The sequence below is a fragment of the Channa argus genome, chromosome 12, assembly GCF_033026475.1.
Source record: "Channa argus isolate prfri chromosome 12, Channa argus male v1.0, whole genome shotgun sequence".
In the NCBI taxonomy this organism is placed as follows: domain Eukaryota; kingdom Metazoa; phylum Chordata; class Actinopteri; order Anabantiformes; family Channidae; genus Channa; species Channa argus.
Window position 1 is genome coordinate 5,032,081 of NC_090208.1, and position 18,655 is coordinate 5,050,735.

At 40.7% G+C, this 18,655-nt stretch overlaps 2 protein-coding genes across 2 annotated transcripts; both read left to right on the forward strand.

Moving 5' to 3' along the window:
- The first annotated feature begins 838 nt into the window (after positions 1 to 838).
- LOC137137806 (sodium/hydrogen exchanger 9B2) lies at positions 839 to 8,947 on the forward strand. The gene is made up of 15 exons (XM_067524474.1): positions 839 to 908; positions 1,427 to 1,495; positions 1,752 to 1,814; positions 2,455 to 2,560; positions 3,586 to 3,756; positions 4,109 to 4,251; positions 4,331 to 4,458; positions 4,573 to 4,654; positions 5,299 to 5,392; positions 5,474 to 5,580; positions 5,694 to 5,843; positions 5,923 to 6,031; positions 6,188 to 6,324; positions 7,082 to 7,256; positions 7,409 to 8,947. The coding sequence occupies exons 2-15, from the start codon at positions 1,427 to 1,429 to the stop codon at positions 7,492 to 7,494; spliced, it is 1,620 nt and encodes a 539-aa protein (XP_067380575.1). The 5' UTR covers positions 839 to 908; the 3' UTR covers positions 7,495 to 8,947.
- Positions 8,948 to 11,181: 2,234 nt separating this feature from the next.
- LOC137137807 (Fc receptor-like protein 5) lies at positions 11,182 to 18,627 on the forward strand. Its single transcript, XM_067524475.1, has 9 exons — positions 11,182 to 11,253; positions 11,473 to 11,514; positions 14,019 to 14,133; positions 14,572 to 14,720; positions 15,285 to 15,530; positions 15,691 to 15,972; positions 16,719 to 16,961; positions 17,953 to 18,084; positions 18,337 to 18,627. The coding sequence occupies exons 1-9, from the start codon at positions 11,232 to 11,234 to the stop codon at positions 18,432 to 18,434; spliced, it is 1,329 nt and encodes a 442-aa protein (XP_067380576.1). The 5' UTR covers positions 11,182 to 11,231; the 3' UTR covers positions 18,435 to 18,627.
- Positions 18,628 to 18,655: the final 28 nt, after the last annotated feature.

Genomic DNA, 18,655 nt, shown 5'->3' on the forward strand with positions numbered 1-18,655 from the left:
TTTAATGAAAGGTTTGTTTCGGAGGTTCTTACTGCCACAATGTAAAACACTACATTATCGATTAGCTGCTTGAATTTATAGCGTGTCATGCAATTTATATCTGACTGATACAATGTCGGATGGCTTCTCAGTGTCACGGTATGACTTTATAATGAAGAGACTGATCACAAAGAGACTCAGAACCACCACAAAAACATCACTCAATGTTACTTCAGAAGGACTCAGAACTATCACAAGTCTGAAATCCACCAAACCATGATTCCAAAGAGACACAAAAGCCCCCTGCCCGCCCCCCAAAAGCTCAAAATGACCCAAAGAGACTCCACTACCACACTGAGATGAAGAAATTAACACCGGAGCACTAGTGCAAGTACAAATTAAAGCCTGTTAGGTTCTGGCTTATTCAAACAACTTGTTAGAGTCTGATCGTGGGGTTTGTGGGGGTTAAGATGCACTGAAAACAAAGTTTGTATTTAAATGTTCCTTTAACATGAAGCTGTCAATCATCTCTGCAGCTCTGTGATGTGTATTAACGTCAGGTGTGTGAGTGGAACAATGCTGTCACAAATGTACGCACACAGACACACACCTGCTATTATCTAAAAGATAATGAGACGTGTTCGTGTCTGCAGGTGACCATGAGCGCAGCTTTGTGTGTGTGTGTGTGTTACAGACTGGTATCATTAATGCAGTCGACAGTGCGACAGTTGTGTTCCCATAATGCCAGGCTTTACAGTGTGTGTGTGTCTGTCATCATGCAGAGCAACAAACACACGACAGGGCTTAAGCCAACTGTTATTAACAAAAACACACACACACGCACACACACAGTTCTGTCTTTGTGTCCCAGTGACTAAATTGTCAGTCGTCTTTTCCCCTTTGTTCCAGTCACACAGCTCTGCATCAAGGTAAGAGTCTCTCTAAAATATATTTACTGCACAAAATATATTCATGTTTTTCTTGTTGGAAAAGTCAGGCCATGTTAAAATTCATAATGCTGCATTGTTTAATTGCCTGAACACAAATCTTCATGTTAATATTGTTGTTTTTGAATAATGTCATGCACATTTTCCTGTAAAGCACCAACCACAGTCTGGCCGCAGTTAAGTTATCGTTATTATTATTCGTTATTTGCTGATAGTCTTTAGTTGGTGCACAGCAGCTCAGTTAAACATGCAAAAATTGTAACTGCAGCTCGATTAAAAAAACATACATTTGCTTCGAGAACTGCGTCACTTAAAAGCCAAGAAAACCAGTTTTTTCACAGTATTATTGAAAAGTGAATCCTCAGTATGTATAGTAAACTTGGTGCTTGCTTTTATTTCACGGGTCAGCAATTATTAATATTTTCCTGAAAAGTTTCCTAGAAGTTTCCCTAAAATAACCAATTATGCAAAGGAATAACAAATGTGTGTGTTTGCATCAGATGATGGATGAGGAATCCACTAAGCGTTACCTTCGGGCTGACGACTGGGAGAACCCGAAACAGGCTGAGGTACCTGCTGTTATATAAGTGAATCATGCAAAGACTATATTTTGCAGACTTAAAATTATTAAAGCTAGCTCGAAACTTTGTAAACTTCTTTTCATGTGCTTTCATTCTTTAACATAACTTACATTTTGAATGCATCCAATGAGTATTTCTTATCAGTGCTAGTACTTTATGGACATAAGTTCAGTATCTCCTCTTTCAATGTGGAGTACAAAGTGCAGCACCTCAGTTCCGCTCTCTCGCTCTCTCACACAAACAGGTGGAGAGAGAGATCACCATCCTGCCACGGCGGAAGATGGATGAACCAGACGACACAGACGGGGTTAGTGGTCAGCAACACACAAACACACACACACACACACACACACACACACACACACATACTTTGAATTCACATAACCCTAAACAGCACATGTGAACATTCCTCCTACAGTGTGCTGCTTCTTATTTTATGATTATGATTTTCTGTTCCTGTTTTCATAACTTTTAATGGTTTTCAGTAACAGGACATAAAGCAGGTGTATTATTGCACTTAGTCCAGCATTGTTTACATTTTGGCATAAATAAATGTGTGAAACTATCATTGCATAACTTTGATACTTAAGAGAAGAATGATGATCTTTGGGCAAAGAAAAGCAACAGCTTTTATCAGGATTTATGGCTGTTTGGTTACAACAAACAAATACAAACTGTTCACAAAGTTGGAGGAGAACTGCTGTATGAAAGAATGTTTTATATTCATGTATTGAAAATTTCCCTTCACTGGAACTCAGTTGCTTAGAATGAGCAGAAAAAGTGCTCAGTACATTGGGGGGTGTCCATATATTTTTACCTATGGAAGGTTTCTGTGTCTCTTGTCTTTGTCCACCTGCCTCTCAGGAAAATGCTGAGGTTTGATTTCATTTACCGACAGCTGCTCTTACTAATTTTCTACCATACACTTTGTGTCTCTGTGCATTTAGAGGAAGATGGCTGCATCAGATTCGTCCTCCTGCTGTCCGCTATGTGTCCGTCTTAAGGACAGATGTCCTCGACCTCAGGGACTTATCAGTCTGCTCATTACTAAAGGTAAAGAAAACTCACTGTGTCTCTATAGGTGCATAAATGCCGTCCTACTCTCCAGACCAGCCATGGAGGTTTTCAGCCAGAATCCCTCCAGGATTATTTGCTTTTTGACTCCAGGAATAGTTACGGTGACTAAAACTGTTCACGTGGGCATATAGACATTCTTTTAAAAGCAACTAGAAAGGTCAGAGTGTCTAAAAGGTTCCTAGACTGGACAAACAGGAATAAGATCAGGGGACTTGATGATTTCACAACCCAGTTCAAGACGGGACAAAGGAGGGGGAGACTGCACATGACTAGAGACTAATATGTTTATTTTGCGAGACAAGGTCAAGACAACGAAGCCAAACTGGAAAGAGATCCATCCACACCAGTAAGCTGAATCTCCCACATGACTGGACTTTGTCCAACAGACTACTGCAAAGACGGACCTGCCCACAGAGGGTATCACCCTCCCCCATCATAAAGAGTGGTTTTACCAAGAACTCCAGACGTGGAAAACCAGTGTTAATAATTGACATTTGCACTGGGAATTCTACTCTTACTTCTGTTGTGTTTCAGTCTTCAGGAGAAAATCACCTTCCACCAATCCCAGATACAGAACCCCCCTCCATTCTAGTGTAGCAATACGGGTTATCAATATTAATATTAATAATAGGCCGCGCATCACATTAATGTAGCAATCGTGCACAGATATTATGGTTATAGGGCACCAGATCAGTTTTATGATGATCACTCTGGTAAAACCTATTAATCATTAATTAACCAAAACAAATTAAATAATCAGTCACATATCAAAGGTGGGCTGCAGATAGGTGATCTCTGCCTTCTATCATCAAAGGAATAAACAACACATCACCTGAGATTGATGATTGACTATTTATAGATCTAAAAGGTAAATACAGGCGATTAAACTAAATTGTTCGTATCATCCCGGACGGGACCCCAGTTTGTCACACAAAGAAATGGAGACAACTGGTGACTTCTAGCTGAAAGGGAAAACCATTAAATAAAGTTTGCGTTTGCAGCGTGTCTGTTCGCTCTGCTGTTTGGAGTCGTCTGGGCCATCACAGGAAGTGAGTGTTTACCTGGAGGGAACCTGTTCGGCATCGTCATCCTCTTCATTTGCTCTGTGCTCGGAGGGAAACTGGTGGGAATGATCCAGCTGCCCACCCTGCCTCCCTTCCCTCCACTGCTTGGTATGACCCAGTAATGTAATCAGATCAATGTTCTCTAATCTAGAATATGTTCCAATCTATTCCAACATGTCTGGTCAAACCTAACCTACTTTAACCTAATCTAGTCTGTGAATTAGCCAGACGTCCATTATCTTATCTGCTCTAATGTGTGAGTCTGTCCTAATCTGAATGAAGCTAGTCACACCTAACTGTAAAAAATCTAGCCTGAACTAAACCTAATCCTAATTTTAAACAGGTTTTTTTAGTCCTGTCTAACCTGCTAAAATCTACCTTTAGAATGATGCCTTATAATGTTCTCTGTCTTTGTGTGTTGGCCTTCTGTGTGTGTGTGTGTGTGTGTGTGCACATGCAGGTATGTTGCTGGCAGGTCTAGTGTTGCGTAATGTTCCCTACGTAACAGACGCAGTTTATATCAACAGTCACTGGTCTGCAGCTCTGAGGAACATCGCCCTGTCAATCATCCTGACCAGAGCCGGGCTGGGCCTCGACCCATCGGTACTCACACACATGCATACACGCAAACACGCAGTAAAAAGTGCTGAGCACACTTAATGACTGATGTGTTTGTGTGCAGGCGCTGCGTCGTCTAAAGGCAGTGTGTGTACGTGTTGCAGTTGGCCCCTGCATGGTGGAGGCCTCCGTCATTGCTGTGGTTTCTCATTTCCTGCTGCATCTGCCCTGGGTCTGGGGCTTCATACTCGGGTAACACACACAGTTGAAATGCAGACAAGAACACGCATATGACTGTAGTTTTGTGGCACTGTTAGTATCTCCAGGATTAATTTAAACGGACACGGCACCTGCGTGTGTTTGTAGGTTTGTCCTGGCTGCAGTGTCTCCAGCAGTCGTCGTTCCTTCGATGCTGCTCCTGCAGAAAGAAGGATACGGAGTGGAGAAGGTAAGTTATCCCCTCGTGCTGTAAAACTTTTCTGTGCTTTGCTCACTATAACTTTTTTAATGACGAGGCAATTTGCGTAAACATCTTTTATAGCCCTTAGAGACAACTAGGACTTGCTAGATGACTTTGAGTCATTGACATAGGTGAAGATAAGCATCAGAACAACATGAAAAAACAAAAGTAAGAAAACTTTTAAAAATAAATCAATTAAGGCAAAATAGAATTAGATTCAAAATATGTCAAATAAAATAGTGATGACTAAAACACTCTATACGCTTGATGACAACCTCTGGAAAGACCTTCGAACCTTCTAAGAACCGCTGGAAAAAAGTTTAAAGTCTGAAGTGACATTTCTAGAAGGCTTCTCACTGTCTACAGAACCAATATCAGAACCACTAGAGCAATAATATTGAAAAAACTTCTGAAAATCCCCTAGCACCTCCTCAGTGATCATAGGAACCAACTATACAACATCTGGTTCGACCTGGACGAATATCGAAACCTCCTATGTGACCCAGGAACCTTTTGAATGACGACTGACTCAAAGAATCTTCACAACAAGCCGATCACCACTAAAACTTCTTTAATGACGATAGGAACTTGCGATATTCTATTGATGTATTTTGCTCTGTATTATCGTTCAGGGAATCCCCACCCTGCTGATGGCTGCTGGGAGTTTTGATGATATTCTGGCCATAACAGGGTTCTCTACCTGCCTGGGAATTGCCTTCTCCACAGGTTACTGAATGTGTTCTATTGTATTCTATGCTATGCTATTCTGTTCCATTTGTTATGCTTGAGTTTGTGTTGGTCCTGCAGGTTCAACGTGGATGAATGTACTGAAGGGTCTGCTGGAGGTGGCAGGAGGAATCATAGCTGGGCTGATACTGGGCCTGTTCTTGAGCTTCTTCCCCAGCAAAGACCAGGTCTGACACTCTTTTAGAGGAGAAGGCTAAACTAAAATCATCCTTTTCAGTAAACTTTAATGTGGTTGTACTCCAGTACATTTCGTCATATGTCCCTGCGTCTTTACCTGTAGGAGGACCTTGTGTTGAGGAGGACTCTGATGTTGTTGGGTCTGTCCATATTTTCGGTCTTCTTCAGTCATGTTATTGGTTTTGCTGGTGCTGGTGGTCTCAGTACACTGGTGCTGGCCTTCCTGTCTGCACTGAGCTGGAAGTCAGACAAGGTAACACATCACAGCACAGTCCTTTATTGTTCATACTCCTGAATCAGTTGAATCCAGATGTATGTGTAATTTTATCAAGGCTCCAGTGGCAGCCATGGTTGGCCGGACATGGGATGTGTTCCAGCCTCTCTTGTTTGGTCTGATTGGAGCAGAAATCACCATATCAACTCTCAGCCCAAACACTGTTGGTAAGAACAATACACAAATCAACAAGTACACATTTAGAAAATGAATTGGCTCTTGGGTCCTGGAAATAGTCACCAGGTCTCCAGGAACCAAGTGGTTCTAAATAGTTTTACCCTATAAACAAGAGCTGCTGAAACTCTTTGTTCCTGCGTGTTCAGGTTTGGGTATAGCCTGTATCAGTATTGGCCTGGTCATCCGTCTGCTTGTCACCTTCTTCCTGGTTCATTTTGGAGGATTCAACTTGAAGGAGAAACTCTTCATTGCTGTGGCATGGTTGCCTAAAGCCACTGTACAGGTGTGTGTGTGTGTGTGTGTGTGTGTGTACCACAATGACAGGACCCCTAGAATCCCACCAAGGATTGTACAAACGTAACCCAATTGACCTTCAAAACTTAATGACCACTAGACCCCCAGAATAATCTCTTGAACCTCCCAAATGACATAAGGAACCTCTCCAGTCCCAACTAGAACATATGCAGGACCTGCAAATCTTCCTCAGTGACAAAATAAAAACACAAAGATTTTTCTTCTCAGTGATCATTAGAACTTCCTATTGAATGTTCCTTTAGAACATTATATATGGACATATAACCTCACCAGAGACCACAAAAAGTGACACTCAGTAAACTCCTCAATGATCCCGAGATATATTGATCATCATAATCATCATAGTAATACTTTTGACGATAACTGATGACAAGAACAACCTAAACCACCCCCCTTGTAACCACTGGAACCATAGTGACTTCAACCATCCAAAGAGCCACAGTCATGGTTAGAACTTCCGAAGGACCCCTACAGAACCTCATACTGTATATGAACATTAGAGCAAGTTAAAGCACCATTAGAACCTTCTACAAGACAAACCACTTTAACTTTTTACCAATGACTATTACCATCCCGAGAACCTTGATCATAATCACCTACAGATTCACTTAAAACCTCTTCAGTATTTGTTTTTTGTGTTTTCTGAGGATCATGTCATTAGTCGGTTGAGATATGTAAACTGTGAAGATACCTTTGTACTGTTTATTTATTTTTGTGTTTTTCAGGCTGCTATCGGCTCTAAGGCGTTGGACATGGCGAGAGAGGAGAGAGACGAGGCCTTAATGAAGTTTGGTTTGGACGTGCTAACATTAGCTGTACTAGCGATCCTCACCACAGCTCCCATTGGAGCACTTGGTATCGGACTAGCAGGACCACGTCTCTTGGCCCGCCAGGTCAAAGGTCAGCACACATCCCAATGTACTTTTCATGATTTTTCGTTTGTTTCATCCCTTAACCCTCAATTGTTTTGTTTTTTTTAAAAGAGACGTTTGGTTCTCCACTGAATAAGTAGATCTCCTGGTCCATGACAGTTTTACTTTTAATCTCTGCAGATGAAACAGAGGGCGAAGCCACGACTCCTCGCAGCAATGAGATAGATTGGGAGAAAGACAAAGTGGCCTTTGAGAGCAAACTATGAGGCCTCTGAATGGAAACACTCCTTGTGTGCACCCTTTATCTGGATGATGTAGCTACAACTATATATTTGCTGAATGTTTCTTATGTGTCTTGATGTGTTAATGCTCCCTGTATTTAGCTCCTATCACTACTTATTGATGTGCATATACATTTGCTGTATGTGAAAGAAAGAGAGAATTAATTTCTACCTGCTCTTTAGCAAAATTATATAGTGGGGTGAATTTCAAATGAACTAAGATACTATGTAGCAACTTAAAATGAAGTCAGAATAATGACTTTTACTTCAAATTGAGTGATTTACTTTATAAAAAGTATGACATTTCAGAGTTGTGAGATTGTTGTGTGAGTTCATTTGCAGCGAGGTTTGGAAACTTTTTACGTTTGAAACCACTCTGTCCATCCTCTTCAGCATGTTCCACAGTCAAAACTAACAGCTAAGGATTAAGCTAGTACTTCATTTTAAAACTCTGTATGTACATAACATACTATTTATCACAGGGTAGTTTGACTAACAGTTGTGTATTTGAATTATGCTTAGTTTTTAGATACCAAAGGAGAATAGACATCATAGCTTTAGTTATTTAATGCAAATGTTGATAGGTTGAGCACATGAATCGGGGATATGGATTTGAAGTATGTCTCAACAAAAATCTGTTACAATTACATTTACAGTACGTGGTTTGATGCTTTATTATGAAGAATGTACAACTGCAACACTTTGGCAATAATGGGCAAATGGCATTGTGTTGAATTTTGATGCGAGTGCAACAAATACAACCTCTGGCTCTCTTCAAATGTTTTAAAACTCAAAAAAAGAAACTGCAATGTGCAAAAGGTTCGCCACTCCACTAAGTCACAAACAACTCTTGTAGCAAATAAGAGTGTTTCTGTTCTTGCTTCAGGAACTTTGCCCCAATCTTTTTAAAACAGCGTCTTGACTTCTGAGGTATTTGCAGGCTGTCTTGCATGCACAGCATGTTTAAGATGTGACCACAGATTGATACGTCTGTTCAGCTCAGGGGACCATGGGACTTCACTGACTGCAAGACACTTCCACACCCAATGTGCTGATATTTAAAAACATGTATTTTTCCCTGTGCAGTCTTTTCTGCTTCGCTTGCTCTTTTCGACCTGACACCTGTCAGTCATGACAATTTCTAAACACATTAAACCTTCTGGTTTATTTTTGGGTGTATATTGATGGGAAAAAATTAAAAATGGTAGTGCGTTAGCTGGGTTTGCAAACATTTACACTAGCCACATCCATCCATCCATTATCTGTAACTGTTTGTAATGACCTCTTATACAAAAATCAATGTGCAATTTGCCCAGTGAAACTGAGCATTTTGATTCCTAACTTTGCTATAGAAGGTTTTGCAATGATTTAAATGTCCTTTCGGTTTAACTGAACATGACATGGTATGTTATAATGTCACAAAATGTAACAAAATGAAATTTTAAAGGTTTAAAGGTTATGTTTCGTCAAGACAAATGTGTGAAATGTGTGTTTCCTGTATCTCTGCTAGTAATCACTTCATATAAACTCATACCGCAGACACTTTTATCTTCATTGCATCTAGTTCTGTTAAAACAAATAGTGGGGCAAAGGCAACAGGAGGTGTAGCAGTAGCATCAGCATGTGCTTAAGTTATAGTGAAATTAATCATGGCAAATTATTTTACAATATTGTTACACTGAAAACGGATATAAAACATTTACTAAACTTAAATATACTTCTGGGTTACACACATAAAATTAGTATGTTGCAGGACTTAGATGTGTCCCGGGTGTGCAGCTGGCTTTTATCCACAGCTACTTTCAAGAGTGTGAGAAACATGCCCCTGCCAGGATAGCTTGAAGGTTTGTCCCGATAAGTAAGACCAAAGCCAGGCTAGAGCTGATCCAGAGTTGCCGAAGTCAGAGAGTCAGGACAAGACTGCAGAAAGGTTGAATAGGATTAAGAGATTCCATGACTATCAGGAGTGCGGTTTCTGTGGAGTGAACACTCTTGAAGCCAGACTGGTTGACACCGAGGAAGTCGTTCTTGGAAAGAAATTCTGAAAGTTGATTGAAGACTGCTTGTTCCATGGTCTGGAAGAAGATAAACAGATCTGTAGCTCTATACAAGGGAGGGTTCAAGAGAACTCTGCCTCTGCTTCTGCCTGGCAGGTGATGGCTGCCACCTTCTTAGTAAAGAAGCCAGCAAAGTTGTCTGCAGTGAGAGAGGTGGAGGTGGGTAGACGAGTGATTTAAAAGTAGAGAACAGCTTTCTGGTGTCCAGTTGGTGAGCCACGGATTAGTAGCTGAGGGACAAGGGGGTCTAGAAGGCATGGGGCAGAGACTATCCAGATAGGATAAAAGTGTATTGCAAAGACTGTCTGTGGCTGCATCTGCACCGAGGGTGGAGTGGTCCTGTGTTGGGGGCAGCGTTGCATAGACCAGTGAAGGGAATTGGTCTGAGTCGAGAGACCTGAGGTTATGGCGGAAAGTTACAAGTGTGGTGGGGGAATGTGAAGGTCTAGGGATGAAGACTGAGAGTTGAATGAAGAAGTAATTCGATAGATGAGCCACAGTCATGGCTTTGAGTGACCAAGAGTTGAGTTGAGTGACCAAGATGTTGTCTGTGGTGCAGTTCTGGGTCAGAATGAGGTCGAGGTTGTTGCCAGCTTTGTAAGTCGGAGGAGCGGAGACCAGTCTCAGGTCAAATGAGTTTAGAAGAAACACGTCAGCTGCCTGAGGTTTGTCCAGGTGGATGTTCAGTTCTCCCAAGATGATGAGTGGAGTGCCGTCATCAGGGAAATGGGAGAACAACATGTCAACACCAGCGCAGAATTTCCCCAGCTGGCCCGGTGATTGATAGATCACAATCACATGGGCTGTTATTGGTACCATAATCCTAATGGCAAGATATTCTTAGCATGACAGATTGTCCAGGGGTCCTGTCGGGGAAAACTTCCAGGTGTCAGGGACGAGAAGTCCAGTCCGCTACCTCAGAAACTCAGCTACCTCTTAAACAAACAAACAAATTTTAAATAGCACTTACTTGTGCTCACTTAGGAAGTAGGTTGGCTCCTGGAAATAGCCGCACAGGTTTTAACGCCAACGCCAACACTAACACCTTCAGGTGTCGAAACTCAAGTGGTTGCTGACAGGTTTTTACCTTGACCCATATGAAGTTTCAGCTGATGGCTGAAGCTTTCTATTTGCTGTAAAGACATGAAAGTAGCTTCTAAACAAAAACAGATACTTTTTTAAAAAAGTAATACGTTAAGTAAGTGATATGTAAAAAAAGGTAAAAAGTTGGTATTAGTCAACTACAGCATCAGCAGTTTTAAATCATTTGTCAAAAATAAAATTACTTTCAGGAGAGCAACTCAGCATTTCAGCTTTTAGGCTTCATTCATCTTTCTTTTGTTCCTTTAGTTTAGAGCGGTTAAAATAAGAGGTTGTCTTGATAAACAGGATGTGAACATTTTATTTAACTCTCTAATGTACAATGTTCAGATTCACATGATCAGGCTGTTTTAACCGAGAAGAATGAGCAAAAAAATGGAAAAAAATACATAAAATACATGTTATTAAAACAATGCCAGAAGTAAAATGTATATTTAAAAAAATACTTTCTACTATACTGTGTGCTGTGCTCATTTCCCCTCCCGCCACATGTGTGAAGTGACAGGATGTTTTCGCCACAAGTTGCGAGAAGGTCATTTCAAGCCTAAGCCTGCAGACACCACAATGGCAACATGGTTTCTCGTCTGTAAGTATAGAAAATGTCGATAACTGTCTATTATCATGAGAAACTCAAAGTTAAATTGTCATTGTAGACATAAGGTTTATTTCATTTTAGTACATATTAGTGGAAGTCAAAACAGGTTGTGAAAGTGTGAAAATAACAGAAATTTATGACACTGACCAATTGTGGGATAAAATGTATGTTTCTGTACAAAAGCACAAAGTCAGAATCTGACTGTTTTAGTTTCAGTGTTGTTTATCTACCGGGCGTCTGCACGAAGTAGTGGTAAGTTTTATATATTGTTTTGTTCCTTTTTACTTTGCAAAGAGTCTATTTGAGAAGTGTACTGTGCGATGTGCTGCTGATGTGGACATGTCTTGTCTTTAAATCTAGTTTAAGTAGAAGCTTTAAGTAGAAGTTATTAAAATTTGTGTGTCTCTGTTGTCCATCACCTGCCGCTTCCTATTGGTCTAAACGCTGCTTCAAGTTAAACAACCACAGCATCAGACGCTTGAGCAACAAGAAATCTGATTACAATGAACATCAAAACATCTGATATTTGGTCTCTAACCATGAAAAACTAAGATTTCTTTCCTAAACCACAACTAAACCGGCGGCTTTGTGCCTAACTTAACCAAGCATTAAAAGTGGCACTGACCTTTTGTAAAACTGACTCATTTACTCACCGCAGTTCTTAAAGTCGCTTGTCTCTAGTTTCGTTTTGACACGTGTTCCAACAAAATGTACCCAGTTATACTCACAAGTCCAGAGCTGGATTTAAGTTGATTAAATAATGGGCAGATGTTATTTCCAAATCCACAACTCAGTTTAGAGGATCACCAATTTGCGAGTTAGTGTCCAGCAGGTTTAAACCTATATACTAACAGATGTTGTACATCGGTATTGTTCAAAATAATAGCAGTACAATGTGACTGACCAGAATAATCCAGGTTTTTAGTATATTTTTTATTGCTACGTGGCAAACAAGTTACCAGTAGGTGCAGTAGATTCTCAGAAAACAAACAAGACCCAATAAAACCTGGATTATTCTGGTTAGTCACATTGTACTGCTACTATTTTGAACAATACTCTAATGCACACTGTATACTACATTTACTACACGGTCAAAAGCTGTGCAGACTTCTCTGCATCCACAACAAGACCACGTTGCTCCTTGAGCGCTTTTGTCAAGTAACAGATATATTGTCTTGTAACACAGGATAACCAATAAAACGCAAATCAAACCTTAGCATACTTACATATATTACACCTTTCCCAACCTAAATTGACTTGTTTAGAAACTTGACAACAATGATTCTTATACCAGATATAAATATATGTTCAAAATGAGGGGATCATTTTCACCTAATAGGGTCGTAGGTTGAAGATTACAGTCTCTATTGCAGATAAACCTGAGTGCAGCGAGAGAAAGAAAACCACGGAAAAAGCAGCATCGCAGACCTCAGCAAATAGAGGAAAAGTTATATTCAAATGGCCTGGTGAGGCGAGACATTCACACCTCGAACTGGATGTCAGTCCGTACTGGTTCAGCATTTAACCAAAGGTTGACTAGAGTTACACAGGTCTAGGATCTGAGTTACATACAATAAACAGTGATGAGAGTAATATGCATTATCTATAATAAAATCGTGAGCTTAGTTCTGTCAAACCATTTCCTCGGTCAAAAGGTTTTCATCTCTGCCGTTGCCTTAGTGCTTGTTCATGGGTGATTTGCCGGGTTCTTATTTTTCGTTTTGACTTGATGGGCTTTTTCTCTAAAGTAACATTATAGCCATTGAATTGAATTACTATTGATCCATCCAAACTGTTTCTCCTGCGGAAGGTCAGAAGAAGGGACGGATGGAGTCAATCTCAGAATTTTAATTAAAGTACAACTGGTGTATGAGCGTCTGGGTGCAGGGAGATGTGGAGATGAGACACACATCCTTCAAGCACTCAGTTCAAGTTTTTGCAAAGATGTAATAGTGAGATATCTTCAGTTAAAGAGTAGAAAAATACACAGTATGAGACATGTGCATAAAAAGAGAGATTCTCAGTCTATTTGCGGTGTTTATGTATATCATGTAATGTTTTATGGGTTAGAAATTAGTCAGATGTTCATTTAAATCATTGTGATGATTGATGAGGCAGTCGTCCACGGACCACAGGATCAGTGGTTCGATCCCTGGTCCCAGCTACATGTCGAAGTGTCTTTGGGCAAGACACTGAACCCCTAACACCCCATTCCCTTCCCCAGCTGTGCAGTGTTGGTCCAAGTCCGGTAGAAATTGGGGAGGGTTGCATCAGGAAGGGCATCTGGCGTAAAAACTGTGCCAACATGCGGACAATGATCCGCTGTGGCGACGCTGACCTCACGGGATAAACCGAAAGGACATTTAAATCATTGCGAAACTTTCTATAGCAAAGTTAGGAATCCAAACGCTATGAGAACTCGCTGCGCTGTATTTGCACTAACCCGAGTTAAAACTATGGTAAGTTTTCTCCATAGAAATGATGAATAAAGTTGTATTTGCATCGTTGTGCTTTACTGATTTTTTTTTCTTATTTGTGACCAGCATCTGCCTAGTTTTACCCTTTGATTTTGCTTGCTGAACGTTTCTGCCTCTTTGTGTTTCTAAGAAGTCATCGCAAAGTAACTATGTACATTTACAAGCATTTTACACATTTCGTCTGTTCAGTTTGTTCTTTCAAAGGCGTTTCAGAGTGAACGTTTCACAGAGTGACACCAATGATGTGTTTCTGTCTCCCTGTCTTTCTGTCACCATCAGCCTCTGTGACTGTCACCCCCAACAGGTCTCAGTATTTTGAGTATGAGCAGGTTGATGTTAGCTGTGAGCAGTTCAGTTCCGGTGGATGGACGGTGTGGAGATACACTACAAAAGGGTCAGTTCACAGCAAACCTTCAAAAACAACACAGCTTACAACAGAATGTTTTCACTCCCTTAATAAAGTCTATTTACCTGCACTTCCTGATTATTTTTGTTGAAATCATGTGGTAGTTTTTATTTCTTTCTTTCTTTTTTGTTTCCATCCATGCAGATTGTAGTTTCACTTTAATCAGAGTAATAGTAACTGTGATAATTCATCAAATTCAAGGTTAATTCAGTCAAAATTATGAAGCTTGCACTACAAAGCTGATAATATATAATAGCTAGGTTTGCATGTGTCATCCATATTTGAAACAAAATATAAAAACAAGGAAGTAAGTGCAAGTTGTCATGACTTGAACAATAGCCACAACTACATTTATACAGTAAGTGGTGAGTCATCAGACAGCTTCCCTTCTCATGTGTTTGATACTGTGAGGTGGTGTGTTCCCAGTTTGGAGCTGTCCCAGTGTGGGACTGGCTGGGGCAACCGGACCTTGTCTACTTGCAACATGAAGACGGTCAAAGTGTCCACCAGTGGAGTGTACTGGTGTGAATCTGAATACAGAGACAGCAGCAATGCCATCAACATCACTGTCACCGGTAAAAGCCAGACATGTTCAAAGCAATGCTCACCAATACTTTCTCTTCTTCTTTCTGTTCTTGCACATTTCCCATCAACTGTGCAACATCTGTAACCACACGTTTTGTCAAAACATTTGTGACTCTTTAGATGGGTCTGTCACTGCTGGTTGTTACATAAAATATACTGAAACTGTAAGAGACAGAATCCAGCAGAAGTCATACATAAACATGGATGGATGTAAAACAAATGTGGGTCTGCAGTGACTCTAATATACCTTCATGATTCGTATCAATTTTAATAGAACCCATCACAATAAGGGGAAGTAAAAGTTTGCTGTGTCATATTCACTGGTTTTGTTATTCACGTATTTTGAGGCTACAACTGTCTCCATCTTTGTTGTGTAGTGTGTAGTGTTAGGGAAGTTTCAGTATTGTGGAAAAGATGGTTTACTTGTGGACAGACACAGTGTTAATTTGCGTGTCAAGGATAAAGATTCAGCACAAGATACAAGCCTCAAAAACACCCAGTTACAAACTGGATAACTGTTCTCATTCATTGGTTTCCTTTTTTTTTTTTTTTAGATAAACAAGTGATCCTGCTGACTCCTGTCCTCCCAGTGATGGAGGGACATAATGTTACTCTGAACTGTAGATCGAGGTTGGAGGCCTCCAGCTTCCCAGCAACTTTCTATAAAAATGACTTCCTCATCAAGACTGAGCCTACAGGTCACATGACCATCCGGCATTTTTCTAAGTCAGACGAAGGCGCCTACAAATGTTCCATCACTAACCACGGAGAGTCTCCATCCAGCTGGCTGCTGATCAAAAGTAAAAAGACCTTCTACAACATTCTACTTATGTTTTCTCTGTGGAGTTATTGTACTGTTTGTACTGATTAAAGTACATTTTAGAACAGTGTCTACGTAGTACTCCAACCCCAGTAATGAATTCAGGTTTTTTTTACCCTCAAGTCTGGTTCTGTCCTCAGATGATTCTGATTCAGTCTCTCTCACACCGTTTCCTGACTCGTCTCAGCGTTTTGAGTATGAGAATCTGTCTCTGAGCTGCGGTGACAACAGCAGCAATCTGGGATGGACAGTCAAAAGGTCAACGACCTCTGGCAGAAAGATGTCCAGCTGTGGAGAGGCATGGGGCGCTCGTACAGAGTTTGGCTGCGTCCTGGACACAGCCAAGCAGCCGGACAGCGCTGTGTACTGGTGTGAGTCTCTTGCAAGGCAGCGGAGCAACTCTGTCAACATCACTATATATGGTAAGAGAAATAAAAAGAGCCAAATCTAATCAGCACTCATTCCAAAATAGTAAGAAACATATTGATTCCTGAAAACAAGTAAAGATGTGTCATAATGTAAATGTTGTGATAATCCAGCAAACATATTCAGAATCAGCTTTATCGGCCATAAGGGACAAGCAATTTGCTTCCACTTGTTGTAACACAAAGACAGTACAGTTTAGTTTGGTACAGGAAACCAGAGCTGGTGTGAGTTTCACCACCAATTACCCTCTTAGAAAACTCACAGATTTGTTGAAACAGTGTTTACTGTGGGAATGTCTGCTACCTTAGCGTCACGTCACAAGATGTGCGAAACGTGATTAGTAGCAACAACATTTGCCTAAAGGTTCACACTAAGATCAAACTCTATTGTCCTGTTTTCTGTGACCCATCCAAACACCTCAACCTCGTCCTAATAACATTTGTTGGGTTTGGTTTTGTTCGTTGCAGCTGCTACATTTTGCCAAATAGTAATACAGAACAGTTAGTTGTTTTTGGGTGCTGGTAAAAATGACCTACTGTGCTGGATTTCCAGGAGGACAGTCTGTCCTGAGGGAAATATCTGCACTTTAGCTGCTAAATGCTTCACTATGTCTGTCTGCTGTTAGATGGAGCACAGCAGCTTTTTCCCTGACTTTGAAGGGACGTATCAGCATAGTCAGCAAACCGATGTAAACTTCCTGTTATTGTGTTCTTGTTTTAACATATACAAACTGTGTGTCCAGGTTCACCAGTGATCCTGCAGAGTCCTGTCCTCCCTGTGATGGAAGGTGGAAAAGCGACAATGCACTGTAGAACGAAGAACCCCTCCAAGCTCCCAGCTGATTTCTATAAAGATGGCTCCCTCATCAGGACTGAGCCTACAGGTCACATGACCATCCACCATGTTACCAAGTCTGATGAAGGCCTCTACAAGTGTAACATCAGCAGTCATGGAGAGTCTCCACCCAGCTGGTTGCTTGTCAGAGGTGTGTTTTTTGATCGGTTTGAATGTAAGTGTCGGCAGTTTTGTCAATAGTTTAATTTGGATGAATATTGTCAAACCCCAACAATTTGGACAAACCCAGTTATGTCATCAGTCGTTTTTCAGTGAATTTGCATTCGAAACACATTATAGTGCAGTGAACATATCATTGTCTTGTAGAGCGTGCTGGAGTATAGGATGTCTCTGTAAAGATAAATGGTCTGTACTTATATAGCACTTTTCTAGCTATCGGTACTAAGCCTTTTACACGACCACTTTACCTCCTGGGCCACAGTCGCCCACAGGTTTTGCCAGTGTTGGGGCTCACACTTTGGGGTAAACACAAAGAATCTGCTAGTATGATTAGTGCATTAACAAATACTTTGATCAGCCATAACCTTAATACCAGCTAGTGTAGTGGGGTATGCGTGTGGGGCTGAGTAGTTGCAGACCAGTTAGAGGACCTATGCAGACCCCACCCCACCATGACATTAAAACCACCAGGTGGACTGAATGTGCTTGTCAGTGTATGAAGATACTGTATTCACACAATGTCCAGTGCTTTGGTTACTTGTTAATCATGATCATGTTGACACAACTTGCCACAATGACGTGTGTTTAGTGTGTGCTAAAATGAAGAGCAACGTCCAATTAATACCATGATTGATCATCTAGCTAAATTCTTCAGTGATTCTGAAAACATCATTAGAACAAGAACCTTCTGGGTTTTGAAAACTGGTTAATTGACCTTTAGACTAAGTCAGGTTTGAAGTAGAGATATTAATTAATTAATTAGTAGAGATGTTAAAGAGGAAACACAGACTTTGGTGTTACAAGACTCTATACATGAGGACACAAACCATTGGTTTTTCTAAACGTTAACTAGCTGCTAATGTTCTGGCTGTGCACGTTTGTTTCCATGAATGCAAGTTAGGGGGCACTAATTCCAGACCCTTTTTAGAGCAATTTCCTAAACGATATGTATGTTTGTCCAGCTATGCAGAGTGCATCTCCAGCCACTGATTCATCCGTGTTTACCCTGAGGACGATCCGCCACATTATTGTGTGCTCCCCATACTTCATCTGCACGCTCCTCATGCTGTCTATATATCGACAAAGGCCCACAGGTAACACGCTGATACGAGTCTACGTGTTGTACAGATTGTACATCTTAATGTCATTTAGCTTCTCATTCTCATTAACTACTCATTTAGCTCAGATTTTCACACAGTGCAGTTGATACAAACTCGGAGGAAACAAGCAACAAGCCAAATCAGAGGAGAGTATTAAAAACGAGGGACCATCCTGTCCTGACCATGTCCTGTCCTCCATGTTAATAAATGATTTATCTGACATACTATATATACTTAACTCTGCAGGGAGGATTGTTTTCACGCGGACACGTCCACCCATTGAGGAAGTGGAACCACAGTATGAGGACGTCATGGCCAATGTCACCACGGAGCATCAATTCTGACAAAAATGATCCCTTGAACACTGTTTATTGGACTGTAGGTTTTTAAATACTGTATAATTTGTCCACTGTTAATTCTGGCACTGGACTTTATTGTAGTGTAGGATTTATTAAAGCAGAAATTATGTTTTTCATCAATTTATTTTTATTGTTGTTCACCTTTTGTAATATTTTGTCAATAAATACCAACAAAACATGTCAGGAATGTGTTTTTTACTGTAAGT

Bases quoted from the DNA above. Each gene is read 5' to 3' on its own strand.
- LOC137137806 (XM_067524474.1), top strand. From the start codon at position 1,427: ATGATGGATGAGGAATCCACTAAGCGTTACCTTCGGGCTGACGACTGG. The intron at 4,459-4,572 runs GTAACACACACA...GTGTGTTTGTAG, and splicing joins GTCTGGGGCTTCATACTCGG to GTTTGTCCTGGCTGCAGTGT. The intron at 6,032-6,187 runs GTAAGAACAATA...CTGCGTGTTCAG, and splicing joins TCTCAGCCCAAACACTGTTG to GTTTGGGTATAGCCTGTATC.
- LOC137137807 (XM_067524475.1), top strand. From the start codon at position 11,232: ATGGCAACATGGTTTCTCGTCT. The intron at 11,254-11,472 runs GTAAGTATAGAA...TGACTGTTTTAG, and splicing joins GGCAACATGGTTTCTCGTCT to TTTCAGTGTTGTTTATCTAC. The intron at 16,962-17,952 runs GTGTGTTTTTTG...ATGTTTGTCCAG, and splicing joins CAGCTGGTTGCTTGTCAGAG to CTATGCAGAGTGCATCTCCA.